The sequence below is a fragment of the Cnephaeus nilssonii genome (genome assembly GCF_951640355.1).
Source record: "Cnephaeus nilssonii genome assembly, chromosome: 20".
NCBI lineage: Eukaryota > Metazoa > Chordata > Mammalia > Chiroptera > Vespertilionidae > Cnephaeus > Cnephaeus nilssonii.
Window position 1 is genome coordinate 41,398,675 of NC_137091.1, and position 24,821 is coordinate 41,423,495.

Sequence of the window (24,821 nt, forward strand, 5' to 3'; positions counted from 1 at the left end):
CCTCCAGGCCCCTCCCCTCCAGGCCCCTCCCCTGCCGTAGCGGAAGCGCGCTCTGCCACGCCCCGCCCCCTTCCCTTTGCGCGGCCTTCCACTTCCGCTTCCGGTGCGGGCCGCGCGCGAGCGCAGCTGAGGCAGGCGGCGACGAGCCGGTGAGTGCAGGCGACGGGGCCGCCGTCCCGGCGTTTGGGCGGCGTCCGCCCAGCTTCCCCCTTGCCTCCGCCCCTCCCCGGGCTTCTGTGAACTTCTGCTCGGCCTCGGCCCGAGGGCCTCACACCCCGCACCTCCTCCGGCCTGCCGGGCCTCAGGCCGCGCCGCTGCTTCTGCCGTGGGCCGGAACTCACCGCGGCCGACCCCGCCGCGGGCCACAGGTCCCGCCCCCTTGTCAAAATAAGAAAAAAAAACAGTCCGAGCCCTCAGGGACTAGATGGACAAATAGGGTCTTCGAGCCCTTTCCAAATCTTCGGGCTCCGCCCCGGTCCAGGAGCCTTGCCCCTAAACTGAACCCACTCCTTCCCGACTGCCTGCTCTGCCTCACTCAGCCTCTACTCCCCATCCCCCTTCATACTCCCTTAGACCTCAGCCCTGCTGTAAGGAAAGATAGCACACCCCCATGTTCCTCCTCCTTCAAGCCTCGTCGTCTTCCATCCGTGCCCTTCACCTGCCCTCGACCTCCACACCTCCTTACTAATGTCCTTTTCTTCCACCTGCCTTCATTTTCATCCCCCTACAGCTCATCCCCATCTCGGATGGCTTCTGGTGGGAGCCATTTCAGCTCTTCCCTTTCCCTTGAGCTCCAGTCGCAGCTGCTTAGTGTCTGCCTCCAGAGCTTGCTTCATACACTCGCTCCTTCCATTCCAAAACCGTTCATTCTTGACTCCAGCTCCGGAGGTGGATGCGCACTCCAGAATCCCCTGGGGGTTTTCCCGAACGTCCGTGCTACTGGATCAGAGTTGTCAGGGATACGCCTGAGCATCTGGTACACGGTTCTGCAGCCTCACTTGCTCTCCCCGAAGCTGGCATCTAGGATTAGCTCTGTCACCAACTTGTAGGTGACTGTGATTCTGCCCACGTGTTTTCTACAGCCCATCTGACTCCCTAGTCTCATCCCCCAGGTGAAGGCCTCGGGCTTGGCCTCTCCACCATGTGGCACGAGGCGAGGAAGCATGAGCGGAAGCTTCGAGGCATGATGGTGGATTACAAGAAGAGGGCGGAGCGGCGGAGGGAGTACTATGAAAAGATTGTGAGTAACTGACCTTTAATCTGGGGCGGGAGCTCCCTGAGAGGGTGGGGTCCTGGTCATCCTGGTAAAATTTGGGCTCAGTTTCCCCAGACTATTCAGCCATTTCTTCGGCATAATCAATGCTGAAACCCTGTGGCATTCTGCCTGTTAGCGCATCCTGTGGTGGTTGGTGTGGCCTCAGAGCACAGAGCTAGTGTTAGCAGGAAGGAGGAAGGTCTTTGTAACCGGCGGAGCAGTCCAGATAGGAGACTGGCCCCCTCCGGAATGTTGTTTGTCTTGCTTACTGCTGTATTCGCAGTGTCCAGGGCTCAGCCATTCTTGAGGTTGGCTTGGCACTCAGTATTCATTCAGTGAACTCTGACCGCTTCCCTCTCCTGTTCGGTGCGGTAATGCTTCACTTTTGGAGAGAAAACCAAACTCCATTCCCTGACCTAAAAGGTCCTTCTGGTCTGTCCTCTACCGGTCTCTCAGCTTCAGTCTTGGGTAGCTCCAATGTCCTTTTTTGCATCTCTGCTACCACACATTGTGCCCGTATTGCCTCCCCTCACCTATTTAATTCCTACTTGTCATTGAGACCCCAGTTTTAAAAAGGCACTTATGCCGAAACCGGTTTGGCTCAGTGGATAGAGCGTCGGCCTGCAGGCTGAAAGGTCCCAGGTTCGAATCTGGTCAAGGGCACGTACCTTGGTTGCGGGCACATCCCCAGTGGGAGGTGTGCAGGAGGCAGCTGATCGATGTTTCTAACTCTCTATCCCTCTCAATTCCTCTCTGTAAAAAAATCAATAAAATATATTAAAAATAAATAAATAAAATAAAAATAAAAAGGCACTTATGTCTTAGGGCTCGTGTTCCAATTGTGTGATATTTATATGGACATTTCTAGTGCTCCTGTGTCACTGCCCCAGCCCCCTCCCTGGTCTCCTGGCCTTTAGTCCTGCTCCATCCAGCCCACCCTCTTCAGAGGGTTCAGAGAGGTCTTTCTAAAGCACAAAGCTGACCCTGTCCCTCCCTTGCTCAGAACTCCTTTGTGGCTTCCTAGTGCCCTTGAGAGAAAATCCAGGCTCCTCAACACAGCCTTCAAGGCCCTGCTGGTCTGGCTTTTGCCTCCTCTCAGACTCACACCACCTGTTCTGCCTCATTCCTTTGCTCAAGCCATCTGGCCTCCTCACTACCTAGGTGACCATCTCTAACACAAAAGATGTATAAAGAATATAAGTTGCCCTAGCTGGTTTGGTTCAGTGGATAGAGCATCGGCCTGCAGACTGAAGGGTCCCGGGTTCGATTCCAGTCGAGGGCACATCCCTGGGTTGCAGGCTCCATTCCCAGTAGGGGGCGTGCAGGAGGCTGCCAAACAATGGTTCTCATCATTGATGTTTCTATCTCCCTCTCCCTTCCTCTCTGAAATCAATAAAAAAAAAAAAAAAAAAAAAGAATAAGTTTACCTCCCAGGATTATATAGCCCTTTCCGGCCACAGGGCCTTTGCATGAACTCTTCCTATACCTGATTAACTCCTGCTCATCTGTCACATCTCAATCTGTAGAGCAGTCTTCCCTCATCCCCCTCACTCAGTCAGATGTCCCGATAAGTGCTGTCACAGCTCCCTGTCCTTCCCCTTTGTGGAATTTAACACACACACACACACACACACATATCCAGCTCTGTGAGATTAGGGACTAGGTGTATTTGGGTCAAATTTGCTTCCCAAGCTTGGGTCCAACAAATATGGTTTGAAAGAATAGATGAACTAAAACAATATAACAATAGCTTTTGCCATTTTAATTGATCCTTCTCAGGCACTAGGCTATGTGAGAAGAACTTTAGATACCTGAGTTCTTTGAATCCCCAAAGTAGAGGATGAAGTAGAGGCTGCTGTTACCCTAGGAGAGGAATCTCTGAGTGTCACCAACGAATGAACCACTGGGCTGAAGGGAGAGTCCATCTCTGGTGGTGTCAGAAGAACTATAGCACGCAGGGCCTAGCGTGCGTTGCTGAGTTGAGCCCCAGCAGTATAAGTTGTATTTGGGTCATATTTGCCCAGGAACATAGCCAGTGCTCAAGAATGATGCCTGGCTGGCGTGGCTCAGTGGTTGAGCATGCCAGAAAGTCATGGTTTGATTCCTGGTCGGGGCACATGTCTGGGTTGCGGGCTCGATCCCTAGTGTGGGGTCTGTAGGAGGCAGCCAATCAATGATTCTGTCTCATCATTGATGTTTCAATCTTTCTCTCCCTTTTCCTTCCTCTCTAAAATCAATAAAAATACATTTAAAAAACACTAAAAAAAAAAAAAAAAAGAATGAATAGCTGCCATTTATTAAGGCTCCATGATGTCAGACCAAATGCCCATGAATTTTGTTTGTTTTTTGTGTTTTGCCCACTTAAAAATATATATATTTTATTTATTTTTTTACAGAGAGGAAGGGAGAGGGATAGAGAATTAGAAACATGGATGAGAGAGAAACATTGATCAGCTGCCTCCTGCATACCCCCTAACTGGGGATGTGCCCGCAACCAAGATACGTGCCCTTGACCGGAATCAAACCCGAGACCCTTCAGTCAGCAGGCTGACACTCTACCCACTGAGCCAAACCAGTTAGGGCATGTTTTGCCCATTTAAAAAAAAATTTATTTATTATTATTTTTTAAAATACATTTTTATTGATTTAGAGAGGAAGGGAGAAGAAAACAGAGATAGCCTGGTTGCCTCTTCTCCATGTGAAGTGATATAACATGTCGAATCAGGTTTGGCTGTGAATAATAGAGACCTAAAACATCAGTGGCTTAGACAAATTTATTTCCTTTTCCACATAGATGCACAGTGGTACTCAGTTCTGCTCAGGGACCATTTTGTTGTTTAGCTGTACATGACTTCTCTTCCCAATATTGTGTCAAGGTCTAAGAGGGCTGCTCAAGCTCTGGCCATCATGTCTTCATTCCACCCACCAGGGAGGAAGAAAGGAGGGAAAAGGGACCAAGATGCTCATGCCAGTGTTCAGAAAGTTTCTAGATGTTTGCACATGACGCTTCAATTCCTATGGCACTGGCCAGAAAGTAGTCCTGTGGTCAGGGAGGCTGAGAGGTGTAAACTTCATTCTGGATGGCCTTGTACCAGCTATATCAGGAGTCCTATTACTGCTGGAGAAGGGGGTGGATTGTAATGCCACTTAATGGTGTGCCACGAATGGTGGGGATAAGAGCAGTTCCCACACAGCGCCGTTGGAGTATTTGGTTAGATTGAGCACATAGACCCCTGAGCGTGGGCTTGCTCAGGGCAGCGTGCTCAGTCAGTGCTAGCTCTTGTTGTTACTGAAATCGTTATTACCAGGTAGAGCTGGAATTTGCATCCAGGTCGATGGTGTAGACGAAAGAGGGCTGGAGTTGGGTCACTCTGAAGGCCTGGGACTCCAGGCTCTCCTTGTTAGTGGGGAGCTCCCTCAGCTTTATTTTCCCCTTGGGACCAGCCCCTCTCACAGGGGTTGACTGGGAAAAGCATCAAGAACAAGAACAGTGACTGTGGGTGCTTAGTGGTGCAGGCCTGTACAAGCTGTCATTGTCCCCATACATGAACGTGATCAGCATTCCAATCCAAACCACCAAGCTGTGGACAGTGGCAATGGCTGGGCAGTTGCTGATGGCTGCTTTGAGGAGGGGATGGGCTGCTTGCACAGTCTTTTATCTCATTCTTGGGCTGAGAGAGGCGGCTGTGGGCGAGTTTTGAAGAAGCTGAGGTATATTGTGGCAGGCCAGAGATGTGTCCAGACAGAGGTGGCTTCTCTGCCTCTGATTTGTCCTTGGTGCATGCATCCTCTCTCCCTAGCAGACATTGGTTCTGTTATTGCTCCTGTCCTTGTCAGCTCTCTTCTTTAATCAGTGGTTTGCATAAAGGAACAATTCCCTGAAGATATGAAAGTGGGAAATAAACAAATCTCAGCTCAGGTGTCTCCTCCAGAAAGCCCCTGACTGAGTGTGGCATCCCCTTGGACTCCCCACTCCAGGTCATCACTGTTGCACGGATCTATCCCCCACACTAGAATTGTGAGCTGTGACGGCAGCACAGGGTCTACACATAGTTGCCTGCTTAACAGTTTCATGAATGAATGAAAAACTTCATGGAATGAACTCTTCTGATCCCATCTGATCCTGGCAGCAAAATATTTGAGGGTTAATAATGGATTAGATATAGATATAGATATAGATATGTATGCATTTATATGTATATTTTATCCTCACCTTAGGATGGATATATATTTTATTTTTAGAGAGAGAGGAAGTGGGGGAGAGAGAGACCTCAATATGAGAGAAACATCAATCAGTTGCCTCCATGCCCTAGCTGGTTTGGCTCAGTGGATAGAGTGTCAGCCTGCAGACTGAAGGGTTCCAGGTTCGATTCCAGCCAAGGGCACATGCTCGAGTTGTGGGCTTGATCCCCAGTAGGGGGCATGCAGGAGGCAGCCGATCATGATTCTTTCTCATCATTGATATTTCTATCTCTCTCTCCCTCTCGTTTCCCTCTCTGAAATCAATAAAAATACTTTTAAAAAAATCAGTTGCCTCCTGTATGTGCCCCGACCGGGAATCAAATCCACAACCTGGGTATGTGCCCTGTCTGAATCAACCTCGCAACCTTTTGGTGTATGGGCTGATGCTTCAATTGAGCCACCCGGCCAGGGCAGATTTTAAGTTTTGAAGAGATATTTGTATATCATGTTCATTGCAGTATTATTCACCATAGTCAAGATGTGGAAATAACCTCAATGTCCATCTGCTGATAAATGGATAAAGAAAATGTATATAAGTACAATGGAATATTATTCAGCCTTAAAAAGGAAGGAAGTCCTATCACATGCTACAACATGGAGGAACCATGAGGACATTATGCCTAGTGAAATCAGCCAGTCACAAAAAGACACATACTGCAAGATTCCACATATATGAGGTACCTAAAGTAGTCAAACCCTTAGAAAGAGAAAACAGAATGGGAGTTGCCAGGGCCTGGGGGGAACGGAAATGGAGAGTTATTCCGTGTCAGTTTTGCAGGATGAAAAAGTTGCGGAGGTCTATCGCACAACAAGGTGTATATACTTAATGCTGCTGTACTGTACACTTAGAAGTGCTTAAGACAGTAAATGTATGTCAAACCCATTTGGGTTCAAATCCTAGTTAGCTTATTACTAATGTGATCTTAAGCAAGTGGGTTTTACTGTCTGAGCCTCAGTTTCCTAACCTGGAACATGGGGCCAAGAGTAGTACATTTCTCCCATGGTTGAGAACTTTGAGTGAGAAAATGTACATAAAACACTTAGATTAATGCCTGGCTTTTGGTATGTTCGTTGATTTTTCCAGAATCTCCCAACAGAGCCGGGCTCTAGACTCAGGTTTTTACTCTCAGCCCAAGCTTTTTCCTTACGGTGGCGCCTGCACTGCCAGTGGTTTTCCTGTACCTGCCAAAGTCCATCCTGAAAACAATGTCCTATGAGTCTTGGCTGTGGGAACTGGGCCTTTGGCCTGGAGCAGCCTGAGGAGTGTGAGGGATGTCTTGGCCTTAGACTTGGCCAGGGGCTGTCATGGGGCTGAGGAGCCTGAGGAGCCGTATGGCCTGAGAGGAGCAACTGAAGGAGGCAGGTGAGGGGCAAGTGAGGAGTTGAATTCTAGCAGCGCCACCTCGGGCAACCCCTGTGGTCTTGGGCGTGTCACCCTCAGCTTCTGGGTGTGAAATGAGGACCATAAGGGCCCAGCACCTGGGCCTCAGGAGGTGCAGCTAGTGGCCTGATACCAGCTCTGGCTCCTCAGCTCCTTGTAGGGGAAGGTGCTCCTGTTCATCTGCTGGCTGGGGTTTGGGTGGGAGATGGAGGCAGTGAGGAAGTGCAGGATCTTGGAAACTTGATGCTGATGGTTTTTCCTGGAGGGGCTTAGTCTCCTTATCTGTCAGTGAGGAATGTTCCTGAGCGCCTGCTGTGGACCAGGCCTGTTGTAGCCACTGAGTATATGACTGAACAACACAGAGATCCCTGCCCGGGCGGAAGTGATGTTTTAGTGCGAGAGACAGGTGATCAGTGAATGTGAGGTGCAAAATCAGGTGGTAGGTTCTCTGAAGCAAACAGTGGGGTCAAGGAGATAGAGGAAAGGAGGGGTTGTGAGGCAAGCTGTTTCGATAAAGTTGATGGGGAGGTTTCTAGAAGTGAAAGGGTGTTATGCACAAGAACATGGAAGGTCGAGAGCAGAGCAAGCACTGAGGTCCTGAGTGGAGCATGGGCAAGCTTGGATGTTCAAGGAGTGGTGCAGGCCGGCTGCCCGGAGCAGAGCTGGGGGAGTGCATGCAAGGCTCTAAGCAGAGGGACTAATAGGTTTTCACAGAACCCCCTGGGCCACTCTGTGGAGAATGGACTGCAGAGGGTGAGGCTGGCCACAGGGAGTCCTAGAGGAGGCCTCTACCTGGTCCCAGCGAGAGGAGATGCTGGCTGGAGCAGGGAAGGAATGGTGACGGAGCTGTGGGCAGGGGTTGGGTGCTTGGGAAGCTTGGCAAGGACTGAGTGGCTATCACAGCAGCCTTCCCATGGCTCTCATGGGTCCTGTGGTGTGGCATGCAGCCGAGCGCAGCCAGGGCTCATCACACAGGATGCTCAGTGGTGCAACTGCTGCTGCTAGACTTTCTCCTTTCCTGACAATTACAGAGCCTTGGAATTGTGATCCCCACACAGCACCTAGGGGCGTACGTAGTCTCAGGGATACTCTCCTCTATCTTTGTAACTTTAAGAAACCCCAGCTTTTTGACGATATAATTCACATACCACACAATTCACTCATTTCAAGTGAACATTTCAGTGGTTTTCAGTATATTCACATGGTTGTGCAACCATCACCACAATTAATTTTAGAAAATTTCATGACCTTGAAAAGAAACCCTGTACCCATTAGCAATCAGTCATCCCCCTGCCCCAAACTTCCCAGCCCTGGGTAACCACTAATCTGCTTTCTGTCTCTGGATTTGCCTATTCTGGACAGTTCACATGAACGGGATCATCCTTTTGTGCCTGACTTCTTTCCCCTACCATAATGTGCTCAAGGTTCGCCCTTGTTATAGTGTGGATCGCTGCTTCCTTCCTTGTTACTGCCAAACAGTATTTCATTGTCTGGATGTACCCCGTTGTATCTGTCACCTGCGGGCGGCCATTTGGGTTGTTTCCACCTTCTGGCTATTGTGAATGGTGCTGTTATGAACATTTGTGTACAAGTATTTGAGTATCTGTTTTAGGTTCTTTTGGCTATCTACCTAGGGATGGAATTGTTGGGTCACACGGCCATTCTTTGTTTAACTATTTGAAGAACCTAATTTCTCCACAATCTTGCCAGTACTTGTGTTGTCCGTCCTTTCCATTTTAGCTGTCCTAGTGAGTGTGGAGTGGTATCTCATTCTGATTAGTATTTCTCTGATGACTAATGACATTGAGCATCTTTTCATGTGCCTGGTGTGAGGCTGATCCAGGCCAAAGGGCTCACCCCTGGCTCTGAATGCCCTGGGTGGGGGTGAAGGGTTGCGGAGTAATATTTTAGGGAGGGAGGTCTTGGTACTGACTGTGCAGAAGATTGGACTAGATGGAGCTCAGAGCCTCTTGTTCCCAGCTTGAGGGGAAACCCCTTGTTCCCTAGAGGTGGCCCCTGTTGGTGCTGCCACCCCTGTACAGGTTAGTTCACCTCTGAGATAGGGCTTGCTTGACACAGAGGTGAGCTCGCTGCTGTACTTGGTTGTGTGGAGGGTAGTGAGGTTTGGAGCTCAGTTGGGAGATAACCTCCATCCTGTCTATCCCTGCAGAAGAAGGACCCAGCCCAGTTCCTGCAGGTGCATGGCAGAGCTTGCAAGGTACACCTGGATTCTGCAGTCGCCCTGGCCGCAGAGAGCCCCGTTAACATGTAAGACTGAGCTTGAGGGGCCAGCTAATGTCTGTGACCGAGGGTTACGAGGGACCTGGGGTATGGGTAGACCTTTGGGGACTCAGGCAAGCAAGGCTTGACCTGCATGGGAAGGTGTTAGTCACCAGCTAAGGAGAGCCAACGAGTTAGGATGGAGGCCTAGGGTGTAGTGGTGGTTGAAGGACTTAGAGGGGAATTGGTGGGACCAGGGCTAGGATCAGAGGCTGAATTGAAGCAGGGAGTCGGTGGCCAGAGGAGATGTTTCAGGTGACAGGCTTGGCACGTGGCCCCTAGGACCTGGTTCTGGTTCTGAGGAAAAGAGCCCCCGTTCCTACGGTGCTGTACTCAGGCCCTATTCCGGCAGGTTTGTACCGTAGGGACTGAGAGGAGAGGGGGTTAGAGAAAGCCGAGGGCCAGGCTCCCAAGCTTCAGGTGGCAGGGCACAGGTGCGGTGTGTCCGGGCAGTCCCTAAGCTCCTTGCTCCCTGCTTCCCACTTCAGGATGCCCTGGCAGGGAGACACCAACAACATGATTGACCGCTTTGATGTTCGCGCCCACCTGGACCACATCCCTGACTACACCCCCCCACTGCTCACCACCATGTAAGCTGTCTCCCCAAGGGGTTGCCAGGCAGGGAGTCTGACCCAGCAGCGCCTCTTCTTTCCCAAGCCCTTGCCTGCCTACCACCTTCCTGGAAGGAAGGAAGGAAGTGTGCAGTTGGGGAGCCCTCCCCAGCCTGAACCAAGCCCCTCATACCCCCTCTTGCTGGCTTGGGGTGGGATCTGCCTTCTCCCTCTGATCTCAAAACCTTGACTTCTGCCAAAGCTCCCCAGAACAGGAATCGGATGAGCGGAAATGTAACTACGAGCGCTACCGTGGCCTGGTGCAGAACGACTTTGCTGGCAGTGAGTGATCTTGGGTGTGGGGAGTTGGTTTGGGGGCCCCTAGAGACTGGAAGACTTAGACAAGTTTGGGAAGAAAAGTTTCCTCCCAGTGCTTTCTTCTAAAGGGCCCTAGTTTTGGTCCCAGCTCTGTCCCTCTCGGGGCCTCCTTCTCTTGACTCAGTATAGGAGATGTCTGCCGAACTAGACGGTCCTGCCAAGGTCACTTCTACATCCCTGGCTCTCTGACTCTATGGTCTTCTTTCCTAAAAGAAAAAAAAAAAAAAAAAATTGGGGAAAGTTGCAGGAACACATCGTTTTCCTCTGTGTGTTTATTTTCCCTGCCTGCGTGGGTCAGAATGTGAGCTCTGAAGAGGAAACGGCTCCTGTTTTGAACAATTATTTAGGCTGAGTTTGCCAGTTTGCCAAGTGTTCATATATGTCCACTATTGTTCTCTAAGCAATCACTGTTGCCTTCCAGAGAAAATGGAGGCTCAGGGAGACTTCCCAGCTCTTGGCTTGCTAGGGAGGTTTGGACCCTGGCCAACTTGGGCTTTTTAAAAATCTCATTACATCTGCATATCCACCCAGCAAGGTAGTGGTGATGCCCCATTTTACAGGCGAGGACAGTGTGGGCCAGGAGTTGTTCACGGAGCCGCAGTGCTCCCCCTGCCTGTAACCACCACTGCTTCCTGAGGGCCAGCTCCAAACTCTAGCCGGCCTCCTGAGGGCTGTGAGGGTGAATGAGAGCCCTGGTGGCTCTAAACCATACTTTGTTTTTTTGTTTTGTTACTCCTCACTGGAGAATATTTTTTCCATTGATTTTTAGAGGGCGTGGTAGGGAGGGCGGGGGGGGGGGGGAGAGAAACATCGATGTGAGAGAGACACATCCATTGGTTGTCTCCTGCACGCACCCTAGTCAGGGCCAGGGATTGAACCTGCAGCCCAGGTACAAACCCTTGACAGGGAATGGAACCTGCGACCCTTTGGTGCATGAGACAACACTCTAACCATTGAGCAACACTATCCAGGCTAAACTTAATTTAAATTGAACACAGTGGAGAGGCCGTGAGGTCCATGTGACGTCCAGTATTCAGGATAAGTTTATAGTTCTGAAGGGTCCAGCCAGAGGCTTAACAGTGTTAAAGTAGCAGTGCCCGAGTACCAGCGCTCACTCTGCCAGTGGTCCCATTTTACAGAAAAGGAAACGGAGGCACAGAGCGGTGAAGTCCCTTGATTGGGGTCACGTGGTGAGTTAGTGGAATAGCCAGGGCCCCCCTGCAATTGCTGCGTCCCCAGCACACACAGTTTGTGATTATCTAGAAATCAGTGACTCTGCTCCTGGCCGGGGTTGGGTTCGCGCCCACCTGCCCGTCTTCCCCCCACTGCATTTTGTGTCTGCTCCTGAAGTCCTAGTGTCCCCAGACCCAATGACCTGCATGCCTTTTGCCTTGCTACAGTCTCAGAGGAGCAGTGCCTGTACCAGATCTACATTGACGAGTTGTATGGAGGCCTCCAGAGACCCAGTGAGGACGAGAAGAAGAAGTGAGTGGGGGTTGGGGCACCGAGGGGTTGGGGGAGGCAGGAGGACTGTGAGCCCCACCAGGGCATGGTCTCATCCATCCTCATCTCCCCAGTGCTGCCTCCAGTGTTCAGCACACAGTAGGCACTTGATAAATGTTCAGAGAAAGCAAAAGCAGCAGCTGGAGGGGAAAGGTTTTCTGCAAAACTTCTACAACATGTTTTCAGCTTGTGGAGTAGTGGGAGGTGCAGTTAGGAGAGCAGGCCCTGTGGAGAGATTCGAATCCTGCTGGTGAGGACGTCCCTCTGGGGGTCTTGAGGTGCTCCTCTCTAAGGTGGGGCTAACAGGAGTCCCCTCTGCCTGGAGTGGCGAGGACTGCAAGAGATGGAGCTTGGAATGTGCTTATCTTGTGCCTGCCATAGAGTAAGCTTGCAGTCAGCAGTTGATTGTCACTCCAGAGGGCCTTCTCAAGGCGGTGTCCCTTGAGGAATTGCGGGGCGGGTGGGGGAGGGGAGTTCTTACCCTGGAGCAGGGAGATCCCCAGCTGCCATCTTGGGAGAGCAGCAGTCAGGCAGTCTCGCTTCTCTCTCCACCCTGGTCTGGCTGTGCTTGGTCTCCCTCTGCCTTTGCACACTGTTTCCTCCGGGGATGGCTGTCCCCTCCTCCAGGGCCCCTGCAGTCCCACTTGCTCCACAGTGCTCCTGGATCCCTGACTCCTTCCCTCCTGCTGAGGCTTCCCCTTTGTGAGCCTAAGGCTTGCTGCTTCCCTTCACCTGAAGTGTTTTCAGGGATGTGACTAATCCTATGCATGACCCCACTTTCAGGATGAGGCTGGCACTGGGAAGCGTCAGGGAGTGTTGACTAAATTCAGCAAGCAGACATACTAGGCCCCTGTTCTGTTCTGGGCAAAGCTGGGCCACATTGTTACCCAAAATAACTCGGCCTTGCCCTTTAAGGTCTCCTAGTCTGGTGGAGGGAGACTTGTCTGTCACTGACAGTAATGACCCATCGTGGGCCAGGCAAGGGCTTGACCCCACCTGGGGAAGGACTTCCTGGAAAATGGGGCGTTGGAGTTGGGCCTGGGTGGAGAGGGAGAAGCCGGTGGGAGGTGGGTGCAGAGGGTTTCAGGCTGAGGGAGGCATATGTGAGGGCCCGTGTGCAGAGAGCTTGGTTGCTGCGTCCTCTCCCCTGGGTGCTGCCCTGGCTCACAGGCTCCCCCGTTCCAGGCTGGCGGAGAAGAAGGCTTCCATTGGCTACACGTATGAGGACAGCACGGTGGCCGAGGTGGAGAAGGTGGCAGAGAAGCCAGAGGAGGAGGAGTCACCAGCTGAGGAGGAGAGCAACTCGGACGAAGATGAGGTCATCCCCGACATCGGTGGGGTCCCCTCTCTGCCCTCCCCCTCCCCGCAGTCCCTGGGCATCGTTTTTTTTGTGTGTGTCTTGTCCCTCTCCCTCTGTGGGGCACCTTGTGCTCACAAGCCCCGTCTCTGCCAACCCTGCTCCAGGGCACTCTAGCTTCCTGCCGCCCTCGCTGTCTCACTATGTGCTCTGTTCCCAGCTTCTCTCTCTGTCTCCCCTTTCTCAGTTTTAGGACACTGCTTTATGACACTGTCCCCACCTAGATTCTGGCTCCGTTCTCTTCTACTTGGGTCAGCCTCTGTCTCTCCCTCCCCTTTGTTTTCTCTCCTGGAAAACAAGTGGTCATCCAGTTACAGAGGCACCTGTCATGCCCCACCCTGCCGTTTCCCTACCTCTGCACCCATTGATCCACACCCAGCATCTTCCTCCGCTCATCCCAGCTCTCACTCAGCCAGCTTACTGTGCACATGGAAAGTGTCCATCCCACTTCCACTTCTGTACCACCCACTGGCTCCTAATTGCCTGTGACCCACACCGGTCTCCATCCACCCTCGGGCAGTCCCTAGTCACTCCTCTTTTCTCTCATTCCCTTCATACGTCTTGCTCATCCTTCCCACTGCTCATGTTCATGTGGGCTCCCATCCATTACATCACCTGCCCACCCCCATGTATTGTGCCTGCCTCTGGCCAAGCCCTGTGCTGACCTGGGGACACTGAGATGACCTGACTCCCTCCCTCCCTGCAGAGGCCTTCAGTCTGGTGGGCTCCCCTGTCCTCTGTCTCGGCTTTGGCCCCTGACAGCCTTTCTCTTGGTGCAGACGTGGAGGTGGACGTGGATGAACTGAACCAGGAACAGGTGGCAGATCTCAACAAACAGGCTACAACCTATGGCATGGCTGATGGTGACTTCGTCAGGTGAGGCCTGAGGGCTGACACCCCTTCCTACTCTGGATGTGGTATTTCTCTTGTTATCCCCATACTAATAGCCACCCCATTACTGAGCACTTTGTGTGCCTGGCCCTGCATTAAGGGCTTTACACACACAGGTTTCTGAGCTTGTGGGCTGGGTCCTTGTGACCCAGCTTTACCTGGGCAGAAATTAAGGCCAAATCCAACTCTATGGGACTGTGGGTTCCAGGGCCTGGTGGACAGCACCCTCTAGTGGACTGTCTTTGTTCACTGGGTCATTCTCTAGTGCTTGGCTGGTTGAGCCTCTGCCCTGTGCCACACCCCATGCAGATTACATAGAATGGTCCCAGCTAACCAGGGCAGTGAGTTGGAATCTGAATAATTCCAAGTCTGAACACAACACCTTTTGCCCAGAACCTCCATGGCTCCCACCTCACTCAGAAGCAACCGGTGCTCTCACCACTGTCACAAGGTCTCACCTGTCTGGTCCTTTGCCCATCCACCCACCCACACACCCCACCTCCATGGCCTCCTTACACCTCAAGTGCCCAAGGCCACTCTGTGCAGTTGGCTCTGCTGGTATCTGTGCAGCTTACACCCCCCCCCCCCCCGCCCCCGATTTCTCCTCAGCTCCTCAGCTGTCATTTTCTTTCTTTCTTTCTTTCTTTCTTTCTTTCTTTCTTTCTTTCTTTCTTTCTTTCTTTCTTTCTTTCTTTCTTTCTTTCTTTCTTTCTTTCTTTCTTTCTTCTTTCCTTTCTTCCTTCCTTTCCTTCCTTCCCTTCCTTTCCTTTCTTTCTTGTTAATCCTTACCCGAGGACATTTTTTCATTGATTTTTAGAGAGAGTGGAAGGGAGGGGGGAGAGACAGAGAGAAACATCAATGTGAGAGAGACACATCAATTGGTTGCCCCCTACATGCCCTGACCAGGGCCAGGGATCGAGCCTGAAACCAAGGTACGTGCCCTTGACCAGAAATAAACCTGGGACCCTTCAGTCTGCAGGCCGAATCTCTATCTACTGAGCCAAATTGGGAAGGCCCTCAGCTGTCACTTTCTGTGTGGCTTCCCTGACCCCCTCTGCACCCATTGATCCACACCCAGCATCTTCCTCCTCTCATCCCAGCTCACTCAGCCAGCTTGTTGGAAGCTGCAACAGCTTCTACCTGCTTCTGGCACTTTCCGCTTTCATGATTTATTTTCCCATCAAGGTTTTCACCATCTAACCTATCATATGATTCGTTTCTGTGGGTCTTTTCCCCAGCAAGTAAGCCCATGAAGATGAGGATTTCTCTATTTTTCTTTTTTTAATACTGAATCCCTAACACCTGGCATGCAGGAAGTGCTCAATAATAGTGCTGAGTAAGTGAGAGGCCCAGGATGGCATGGAGTCCCCCACCTCCTCGGTGACTCTGCTTGTGACCTTCCCCCTCCTCCCTGGTGACCCTCATCCCTCTCTGTGCAGGATGCTCCGAAAAGACAAGGAGGAGGCGGAGGCCATCAAACACGCCAAGGCCCTTGAGGAGGAGAAGGCCATGTACTCGGTGAGGGCTGGGCCGGGTGGGGGCAGGAGTGCGTCTCAGGGAGGACACACCCCTCACCATCCTGGTACCCACCCTACTCCAGGGCCGCCGCTCCCGGCGCCAGCGGAGGGAGTTCCGGGAGAAGCGCCTGAGGGGCCGAAAGATCAGCCCACCCAGGTAGGTTGGGTTCTTCCCTGTGCCCCCACCCTGCCAGCGTCAGTCTTTCCAGTTTCTAGGGAGGGGGCTGGGGTTCAGGGGGCAGGCATGTGGCTTGTGGAGAGTCCTCCTAGTGGGGCAGTGAATGGGGAGGGTTAGAAGTAGGAATGGCCTTGAGGGATATGTGGACACCCTGCCCTGCCAGCCATTTCCTCACTCTCAGGGCCCCTGCCAGCATCTCGGAGCCAGTGGGAGGCGGCGAGGGATGGCTGGAAAGGGCGAGGGGCAGGGGCTGCTTGGTTGCTTCCTCACGGTCAGAGTCTGGGCAAGTGACTTCCTCTCACAAACTTAGTTTTCTTCTTTGGAAAACGGGCACTGGGACCTCCCAGGAGAGGGGCTGTGCCAGTGCCCACATGGTGGTCTTGAGCAGGTTTGGATGAGGCAGGCTGGTGTGTGGAGAGTCCTCCTGCCCCTGCCTCTTAGGCCTGGCAGCCCTGGGCAAGCCCATACCTCCTTTTGCCACATGTCCTGTATTCAGGGAGTGTGATTGAGGGTTGCCATGAGGCTTAAACAACCCGTTGTGGGTCCAGGGTTTGTTATATGGAATGGAAAGTGTCTATTAAAGAGGCACACGGATTCCTACCATCATCATCACCACCGTGGGGCAGGCTTGGGCCATATGGCCTGAGTTGGAATCCCAGCTTTCATTTATGAAATGTGTGACCCTGGGCAAGTGGCATTTAAGACATGTTAGTTCTTGTAATTTTATCACCCTCGTCATTAGTAAGCCAGGACCCACTTAGCAGAACCCAGGGCATGGAGTGGGAAGAGGGACACTTCCAGAATGGGTTCTGGGGCCCAAGCAGGACTGAAGACCTTGTTAGTTGGGGGTCAGGATGCACCTGGAACATTGTTTGGGGGGAAGGGTCAAAGTTAAGGCTTTAGACAGATCTAGGGAGGGATAGACGAAGGGATCCAGGGCAGGCCCATAACCTAGCCAGCAGCTTCCTTCTCACTGTGCCCAGTGTCTGGCCTTGGATGCCCAAGTTCAGGGGTTGGCCCAATTTTATGCCAGCTCAGATCCAAAAACCCCCTCGTGTCCCACCATTCTTCTCTCCATAGCTATGCACGCCGAGACAGCCCCACCTACGACCCCTATAAACGGTGAGTTCCTGGGGACCCGGGGAACAGCAGCCAGCAAACCCCCTAAAGGAGGGGTAGGGTGAGGAGGGGTACGGGGTGCTGTTAGGGTGCCCTGAGCTCACAGACTGGGTGATGTGTTCTTGGCTTCTTAGTACCTGATGTCAGCTTTGAGTCTGAATCTATTTTTTGTTATGTTATGTTATGTTATTGATTTATTTATTTTATATATACCTATATTTTATTGATTTCAGAGAGGAAGGGAGAGGGAGAGAGATAGAAATCAATGATGAGAGAGGATCATCGATCATTTGCCTCCTGCATGCCCCCTACTGGGGATCGCTACCCAGGCATGTGCCCTTTACCCAAATCGAACCTAGCACCTTTGAGTCCACAGGCTTACGCTGTATCCACTGAGCCAAACTGGCTAGGGCTTCATTTTATTTATTGATTTGAGAGAGAGAGAGGGGAACATAGATTTGTTGTTCCAATTATTTATGCATTCATTGGTTGCTCCTTGTAGGTGCCTTGACCGGGGATTAAACTCACAAACTTGGTGTATAGGGACAATGCTTCAACCAACTGAGCTACCTGGTCAGGGCTGAGTTCCCCCCGATCCCTGCTTTCCCAATTGTTTTCTTTATATATGAACCCTCTTTAATTTTCTGATTTAATCACAATGGAGTCTTATGTTAAAGATGACAAAAAATGGCAGAAAGGTGTAACTTAGAAATGGAAAGTGTCTTTAATTTGAACACCCAGAAATAAGCAGTGAGAACTGATAAGCATGTGTGGCCTGTCTGTTCCCATGTGTGTCTCCTGGATGTGGCACTGGTTGGGAAGGGGGTTTGAGGGTCGACAGACCTCAATCTGACCTAATTCCCTCATGAGCATGGGTGGTTGGGTAGGGGTCTGTTCAAGGGGCTTTCAGGAGGATATGTGAGGCGAGGCACCTTTTGGTGAAAGGTCTGGCATTGTACTACACTTTAATGTCTTAGAACACCCCCCCACACACACACACATACACACTTAACATGTATATTGGGAAATCTTTCCATATTAAATACATAGATCTGCTCCTCCCTTTTTCATAGCCATGCAAAATCAGTACAGTTCTCTGCCATCCCTTTCCTGGCTCTTTCGAAAAGGCTGCCTGGTCATGAATCAAGTCCTTGTACAGCCCTTGCAGCTATTCCTGGGTGCTGGGAGTCAGGTCCCACGCTGTTCTCATTGCTGTTGCTCTGCAGTGCGAATCCTTCACTGGAGACAGGCTCGAGGAGCCTGATGACTGAGCACCTCCCCTCCTTTGTAGGTCGCCCTCGGAATCCAGCTCCGAGTCTCGCTCCCGCTCCCGCTCCCCGACTCCGGGCCGTGAGGAGAAGATCACCTTCATCACCAGTTTTGGGGGCAGCGATGAGGAGGCAGCGGCAGCAGCTGCAGCTGCAGCCGCATCAGGGGCTGCCACAGGGAAGCCTCCCGCACCCCCCCAGCCTGGCGGCCCCGCACCGGGACGTAATGCCAACGCCCGGTCGGTAACGCTCACGCTGCTCGCCCTACGCCCTGGCCACAGTCCTGGCCACCGTGGGGGGACCTGGGGCAGGGGGCGCTGGGACTCAGGCCAGTACTGACCTGCCCTCTGCCCTGCCTGCAGCCGCCGCTCCTCCTCCTCCTCCTCTTCCTCTTCTGCCTCGAGGACCTCCAGCTCCCGTTCCAGCTCTCGCTCCAGCTCCCGCTCCCGCCGTGGTGGGGGCTACTATCGCTCAGGCCGACACGCACGCTCGCGCTCCCGGTCCTGGTCTCGCTCCCGGTCCCGCTCCCGGCGGTATTCCCGGTCTCGCAGCCGTGGCCGGCGGCACTCCGGTGGAGGCTCCCGAGATGGACACCGCTACTCCCATTCACCACCCCGACGTGGTGGGTATGGGCCCCGCCGCAGAAGCAGGTACGTGGGCCTGGTGTGAATAGGGGTGAGGGACCTGCTGGTGGCCTGGGCCCTGAGGTCAGTGAGACCAGGAAGCACTGGGTTTGTGGGAAGTAGGCCCACTCTGTGAGGCAGCTCCAAGCAGGGCGACGGGTGGAGCACCGACCGCCACCTTGCTCAGGGATGCTGTGGGACAAGAGACCGAGCTGCTCTTCTCACAGGGAGTTCCTAGGCCAAGAGGTGGAGAGGTGCATGGACACTCCGGGAGTCTTGTGGTTTGTAGCAGAATCTGGCCTGGAGCTGGGACAGCCCTTTGCGGGGAAGGCAGGGTTTGAGGCGAGTGCTGCAGATGACATAGGAAAGAAAGCACCTAGAGACTGGGGCATCCCGCTCTCACCCGGTGGCATCAGGGCTGCTTGTGGAAAGGCAGCTCAGCTCCATGGGTGAGAACATGGACCTTGGAGCAATTGCCTGGGTATAAATTCTGGCCCTGCTAGTGAACTCTGAGGGCGCCGTTTCTTTGTCTGTGAATTAGAGATAGTATCCCCTTCGAGTCGTGAAAGTGTGACAGGTAAATCCATGTAACTGCTTAGTACTTACACAGTAGCCTCGCAGTCGGGAAGGACTGTTACTGTTGTTAGCGTTGTCACCTGTGTTTTCCCTGCATGCATCTCAATGGTAGCTATCTACGGGGTCTGCCAAGCAGAATAGAGGGGCAGGTAGAGCACATGTCCCATCCGAAGGGTCATTGGCTGCTCAGTGACAGGCCTGGTGTCGCCTGGTTTCTCAAGAAAAGTTGAGAGTCTGGATTTTTAAAGGGCAGCTTCTTGATTTTTCAATATTGCCAACAAGTTAGAATTTTCTATTTTTTTTTAAAGTTTCTTTTTTTAAAAAAAATGTGTTTTTTAACATTTTTTTATTGATTTCAGAGAGAAAGGGAGAGAGAGAGATAGAAACATCAATGATGACAGAGAATCATTGCCTCCTGCATGGTCCATACTGGGGATTGAATCTGTAACCCAGGCATGTGCCCTTGACCAGAATTGAACCCGGGACCCTTCAGTCCGCAGGCCGACGTTCTATTCACTGAGCCATACCAGCTAGGGCAAATTTGAATTTTCTAAAAACTCAGGACAGCCCCAATGGAATCAGTGTGGGGCCTAGATTTGGCTTCCAGGTCATTCCCTGTAGGCTGACTCAGGGAGGTGTGAGGGAACAGGAGAAAGGCTGGGGGAGTGGGGACTGGTCACATGTCAGATGCCAGCCTGCCAGTGAGCCCTACCTGAGGAGTGCCAGTCCCAAGCAGAGAGAATGGGGCCGCTCGCCCCCAAACCGGGTCTGGTAGGTGTGTGCTGCAGCCTGGTGGGAGTGGGGCTAGGGTTTGGGCCCCACTGGTGTGAGACCCTGGGTGAGAATGTGGTTCCTGCGTGCCTGGAGCTGGGCACAGTATGTAAAAGGGGTGTTGACCAGCCAGGTCCCACCCTCCCAGAGGTCACCTACCAGGGAGGTAGGTAAATGGGTATCTAGTGATTTGGGGGTGGTTGTATCTAGAAGGTTGTCTATTTAAATTGAGTGAGGCCTGGGAGCATCTAGGATTTCTGAGGGAAAGGAGCTGGAGAGAGGTGGTCACACCCGGACCAACCACAGGGCCTTGTAGGAGGACTGTAGATTCAGAGCTGGGGGGTGGTGATGTGAATGGGGTCCCTGGAGCCTCATGGCCCCTCTCTTGCCCCACTGCTGCCAGGAGCCGCTCCCGCTCAGGGGACTGGTACAGGCGGGGCGGCCGGGGCCCCCGGCACCACAGCAGTAGCCGCAGCCGCAGCAGTTGGTCCCTCAGCCCATCCCGAAGCCGCAGTCTGACTCGGAGCCGCAGCCCCAGCCAGAGCCAGAGCCGCAGCCGCAGCCGCAGCTGTAGCCGAAGCCGTAGCCAGAGTCACTCGTCATCACCCCCGAGGGAGAAGCTGACCAGGCCGGCGTCGTCCCCCGCTGTGGGCGAGAAGCTGAAAAAGTGAGCAGGTGCAGGGCTGTGGGAAGAAGATTGACAGCCTGAGATGGGGGATGAACTTGACTGTTTTCATTTTGAACTTGCCTCTGTCCTGGGAGGTGTGAGGGAACATGGTCCTGACCTGGGAGGATGTGTCTGAGGAGTCAGGGCCTTGCCTTGGATGATGGGTCATGGGGGGTCCTATCCTGAGGGATCTGAGAGGGACAGGGTATCCCCTGGGGGCACCTGAGACCCATGGCCTTGACTCTCTGGTCTGAGGGCAGTGTTGAGGCTGTGTGGGGTCAGAGATGGCAGGTGTTCTTTTCTCTTCCCAGGACCGAACCTGCCGCTGGTAAAGAGACAGGAGCTGCCAAAGTCAGTAAGAATTTGGAACTCGCCCGTCTAACTCCCGCCAGCAGCAGTGCCCGAGTGCTGGGCCCGGTGGGCCTGCAGGGGGGCCCGGGTGGGCCGGGAGACCTAGCCCCGGGGATTGAGGGGGACTGGAAGGGTTCTGTCCCCATGAAATCCATGTCCCTTTCTCCTCACTACTCACTGGGGCTCTGTCTGTCCCTGGACCTCCAGACCTTCCTGGCAGGTGTCCATAGCTTGCCCCTCCCCACATGCCCCCAAAAGTTCCAGGCTCAATGAGGTGGGTTGTGGGAACTCCGGGACACCCACCCCCTCTCCCACCTCTTTTCCCCCTTCCCCAGCCCAAGCTGACGCCGCAGGAGAAGCTGAAGTTGAGGATGCAGAAGGCACTGAACAGACAGTGTATGTACCCCTTCTGTCCCTCAAGTCTTCCTTGCTCCCCCTCCTTCCAGCCTGGCCTTGTGGGAGAGGCACTCTGGGGAGGAGCGGGCATGCACACTGCTTTGCTGCCGTCACGCTAAGGGCCTTGGTAGGCTGGTTGACCCTCTGAGCTTGGAGGCCTAGCAAGCCACTGCGTCCCTTCCTCCCCACAGTCAAGGCGGATAAGAAGGCCGCTCAGGAGAAGATGATACAACAGGAGCATGAACGGCAGGTAAGGGTGGAGTGAGAGGCGGGGCTCGGGCGGGTGCCCGCTGGGCCAGCCCTCACTGCCATTTCTGCCTCAGGAGCGGGAAGATGAGCTTCGTGCCATGGCCCGAAAGATCCGTATGAAGTAAGACTCTTCTGCTCCCTGTATCAGGGCCGCAGCCACCTCCATCTGGGAAGCCCCCCATTTCCTCTGTTCCCTGCCACCCAGCTCTGAGCTATTGCCCTGCCAGAACCCTCACCTGGCCCTGTTTCCTCCCTGCATCCCCAGCTTATTCCAGCCACTGTGACCCTGCTCCACCAGCTCCCAGCTCCCATTTCCTTTGCTGTTCCCCAGGTCCTCACCTGGTTCCCTCCCTCAGTCCACTGGGGGAATCCCCTCCCTGACTATCCTGTCTAGAGTAGCACCCCCAAATGCTCCAAGATCCAACCCTGCTCTGTGTGCTTCATAACACTAACCCTCACCTGCATGCAGTCTGTTTGGTGTGCTTGCTTATTATCGGTGTCCCCACTGAGATGCCAGGTCTGGCTGCTGTGTGTTCACCCCCCAGAACGCTGAGGTTGTGCTGTTTGTGGGAGGGCTGAACTCCAGCCAGCCCCGTGGCTGGTCTGGCCCAGTGCGGGGAGACAGCTTCTCTCCTGTCCCCTCTGCTTCTCTTCTCGATTTGTGTCTTCCACTGCAGAGTTGAGGGCCAGCTCTGTCTCTCTGTGTGACCCTCACAGGCTAGCTCAGGGATTAGTGCCCACAAGGCCTCAGGCCCTGCCTCCCCACCCTCACCCCCACCCTCCGGCCACACTGGAGGCCGTAGTGCTCCGTATTAGCATGGAGGGAAGTTGGTCAGTGGCAGGACCTTGTTGCCTGTTAGCAGTTCTGGTTCCACTCTGAACTTGCTGTGGTCCTTGGACAAGTAACTTGACCCCTCTGAGCCGGGACTCCTTCCTCTGTGAGACAGACGTACTAAGGCCCCTACCTTGGCAGGATCCTACTGTGAGGCTCCCAGTGTGGTGCCTGGCGCATGGAAAGGCCGGATGCCCAACGCCATTGCTGTTAGTGGTCATCGTTAACATCACTATTTCACGCTCCTTGTGTGTGGGGTTTTCGAGGATGCTGTGTGCTTCCATTAGGAGGCAGAATGCCAAAGGACTCAGTTTCATCCGTCAGACCTGGGTTCTGATCCTGCCTCGTCCACCAGCTATGGACCTTTCTCTTATTTGAGTCTTAATTTGCTCAGCTACTTAAATAGGGATGGAAGAATTGTCCCACCTCAGCCAGGAGAAGGTGCCCAGTAAATGTCGCCCTTAGGATTGCAAATCCCAGCCATTCTGTTGAACACCAATTAAGCACTTAGCATGTAAGTCCCTGTGCTCTGTGACTGCGAGGAGTGGGACAGGACATGATTGACTAGGCAGCCCTCCTTCCTGTTTGTTCAGCGAGCCTCTCATAGCAAGGCTGACTAGGATTGGAGTCCGGGCTCTGCCCAGCAAGCAAGCATCCCCTCTGAGCTCTGTACTCCTTTTCCATGAGGGGATGGTTGCTCTTTCACTGCGACTAGGATGTGAAGCGCTTGCCCTGGGCAAGTGCCCCAGTGCCCCTGAGTTCAGTGTTCTGGGCAGCATACTCACCCCTCCCTGGGTTGCCGCCCCTTTCCCCTGCAGGGAACGGGAACGCCGAGAGAAGGAGAGAGAAGAATGGGAACGTCAGTACAGCCGGCAGAGCCGCTCGCCCTCCCCCCGTTACAGTGAGTGTCCCGTGGTCACTAGGCCGGGAGATCTGGGCTGCAGGCTCTGGGGCATTAAAAAGAGAGAAGCAGATTGTCTCAGCGGATAGAGCCTGCGGACCAAAGGGTCCCAGGTTCCATTCTGGTCAGGGGCACGGTCACAGGCACGCTGCAGGCTCCTTAGCCAGCCCTGGTAGAGGCTCATGAGGAGGCAACCAGTTGATGTGTTTCTCTTACATCGATGTTTCTCTCGGTCTTTCCCTTTCTCTTCCACTCTCCCTAAAAATCAATGGAAAAATATCCTCAGATGAGGATTAACAAAAACAAACAAAAAGAAGTGGCCTGACCTGAATGGCTCAGTGGTTGAGTGTCAACCTATGAACCAGGAGGCATGGTTTGATTCCAGGTCAGGGCACATGCCTGGGTTGTGGGCTTGAGCCTCAGTGGGGGCATACAAGGGACAGCCAGTCAGTGATTCTCTCTCATCATTGATGTTTCTATCTCTCCTTTTTCCTTCCTCTCTGAAATCAATAAAAATATATTTTTAAAAAAGTGATGTGAAAACGGAATATAAAAAAAACATGGTACATTCTCACGTTAGTCTTCCATATGTTAAAACTCTTAAGATGCGTGCGTGCATGCACACAGTATTGCTTCAGTCAAGGGATTTGCAGGATGGGAAGAAATGCACGTTGCTGTAGGTGGGCGGCACAGGTTGTAGTCCCAGCAGTGGACATGCTGGTGTAGCGTCAGCGGAAGGTGACACCAGAAGTCCAGCCCTGCGGCCGGTTCCTGGCCCTGGGCATTTGCTTTGTCCTCACCTCCTCCTTCCTTTCTAGGTCGAGAGTACAGCTCTTCCCGAAGGTGAGTAAGCCAGACCAGCTCCCTGGGAGATCATAGTTGTCCTATGCGGAGGTCTGGCTGGGTTGGATTCATCCATTTCCACCCTGCACCCTCCAGTTGTAGGGCTGCCTCCCTCCTTCGCAGCCACTGAAGCCCAAGTGGTCCCGAAGTGTGTTGGTGCGTGTGTATACATGTACACGCATGCATAGGGCTCCCCTGCTCTGCCTAGCCCTCACGGGGCCCCTCCCTTTTTCTTTCCAGGCGCTCAAGGTCCAGATCCCGCAGCCCCCATTATCGACATTAGGCAGAAGCATGGGGGTTGAAAGGCTGGGATGGGTTAGGGCTCAGGCTGTGATGCTGCTGGTTTTGTTCTCTAATGGAATAAACGTTATTTAATTCCCTTCACTTGGCCTCAGTGTTATCCGTGTGCTGGGTGCAGGCTCCCAAACCTCATTGTCCACCAGCCAGCCATGGGGGGGGGGGCGGAGGGGGAGCTTCCTGGGAGGGAGGGGACAGGCGCCAGTGTTGCCCGTGTAGGAAGCCTGACTGCATCTGTGCCTGCGGCCCAGTGAGGGCAGGGGCTCCATCCAGTAGGAAAAGGGCCCAGCACCCACATGTGGAGGATGGGCCAGGACTTTGCCCAGGGCCTCTGGTGACAGGTCCAGGCCTCTCCCTGCCCTCGCCCACATCGGGAACCGGGAGCACAGCTTTCT

At 53.2% G+C, this 24,821-nt stretch overlaps 1 protein-coding gene across 4 annotated transcripts; it reads left to right on the forward strand.

Annotated features, from left to right (window-relative positions):
* Nucleotides 1–87: 87 nt before the first annotated feature.
* Nucleotides 88–24,507, forward strand: CLASRP (CLK4 associating serine/arginine rich protein). 4 transcript variants are annotated; one of them, XM_079759469.1, is made up of 21 exons: nucleotides 88–149; nucleotides 1,113–1,240; nucleotides 9,049–9,146; nucleotides 9,647–9,748; nucleotides 9,972–10,051; nucleotides 11,488–11,572; nucleotides 12,776–12,924; nucleotides 13,727–13,823; nucleotides 15,278–15,356; nucleotides 15,439–15,512; nucleotides 16,614–16,655; nucleotides 17,944–18,159; nucleotides 18,283–18,570; nucleotides 20,294–20,557; nucleotides 20,869–20,908; nucleotides 21,244–21,304; nucleotides 21,496–21,554; nucleotides 21,628–21,674; nucleotides 23,204–23,286; nucleotides 24,105–24,129; nucleotides 24,370–24,507. In XM_079759469.1, exons 2-21 carry the CDS (start codon nucleotides 1,142–1,144, stop codon nucleotides 24,410–24,412), a joined length of 2,031 nt encoding a protein of 676 aa, XP_079615595.1. In that variant the 5' UTR covers nucleotides 88–149; nucleotides 1,113–1,141; the 3' UTR covers nucleotides 24,413–24,507. The 4 variants fall into 4 exon arrangements, 3 of the variants coding, with proteins under 3 accessions (XP_079615595.1, XP_079615597.1, XP_079615596.1); XM_079759470.1 differs by having other exon boundaries at nucleotides 137–149; nucleotides 9,049–9,096; XR_013812841.1 differs by lacking the exons at nucleotides 24,105–24,129; nucleotides 24,370–24,507 and having other exon boundaries at nucleotides 20,869–20,912.
* The last annotated feature ends 314 nt before the right edge of the window (nucleotides 24,508–24,821 follow it).

What these genes read in the sequence shown, in the direction of transcription:
- CLASRP (XM_079759469.1), top strand. Translation starts at nt 1,142, where the DNA reads ATGTGGCACGAGGCGAGGAAGCATGAGCGGAAGCTTCGAGGCATGATG. An exon ending in GGGCCCCGCCGCAGAAGCAG is followed by an intron (nt 18,571 to 20,293) that starts GTACGTGGGCCT and finishes CACTGCTGCCAG; the next exon opens with GAGCCGCTCCCGCTCAGGGG. An exon ending in GCCCGAAAGATCCGTATGAA is followed by an intron (nt 21,675 to 23,203) that starts GTAAGACTCTTC and finishes TTTCCCCTGCAG; the next exon opens with GGAACGGGAACGCCGAGAGA.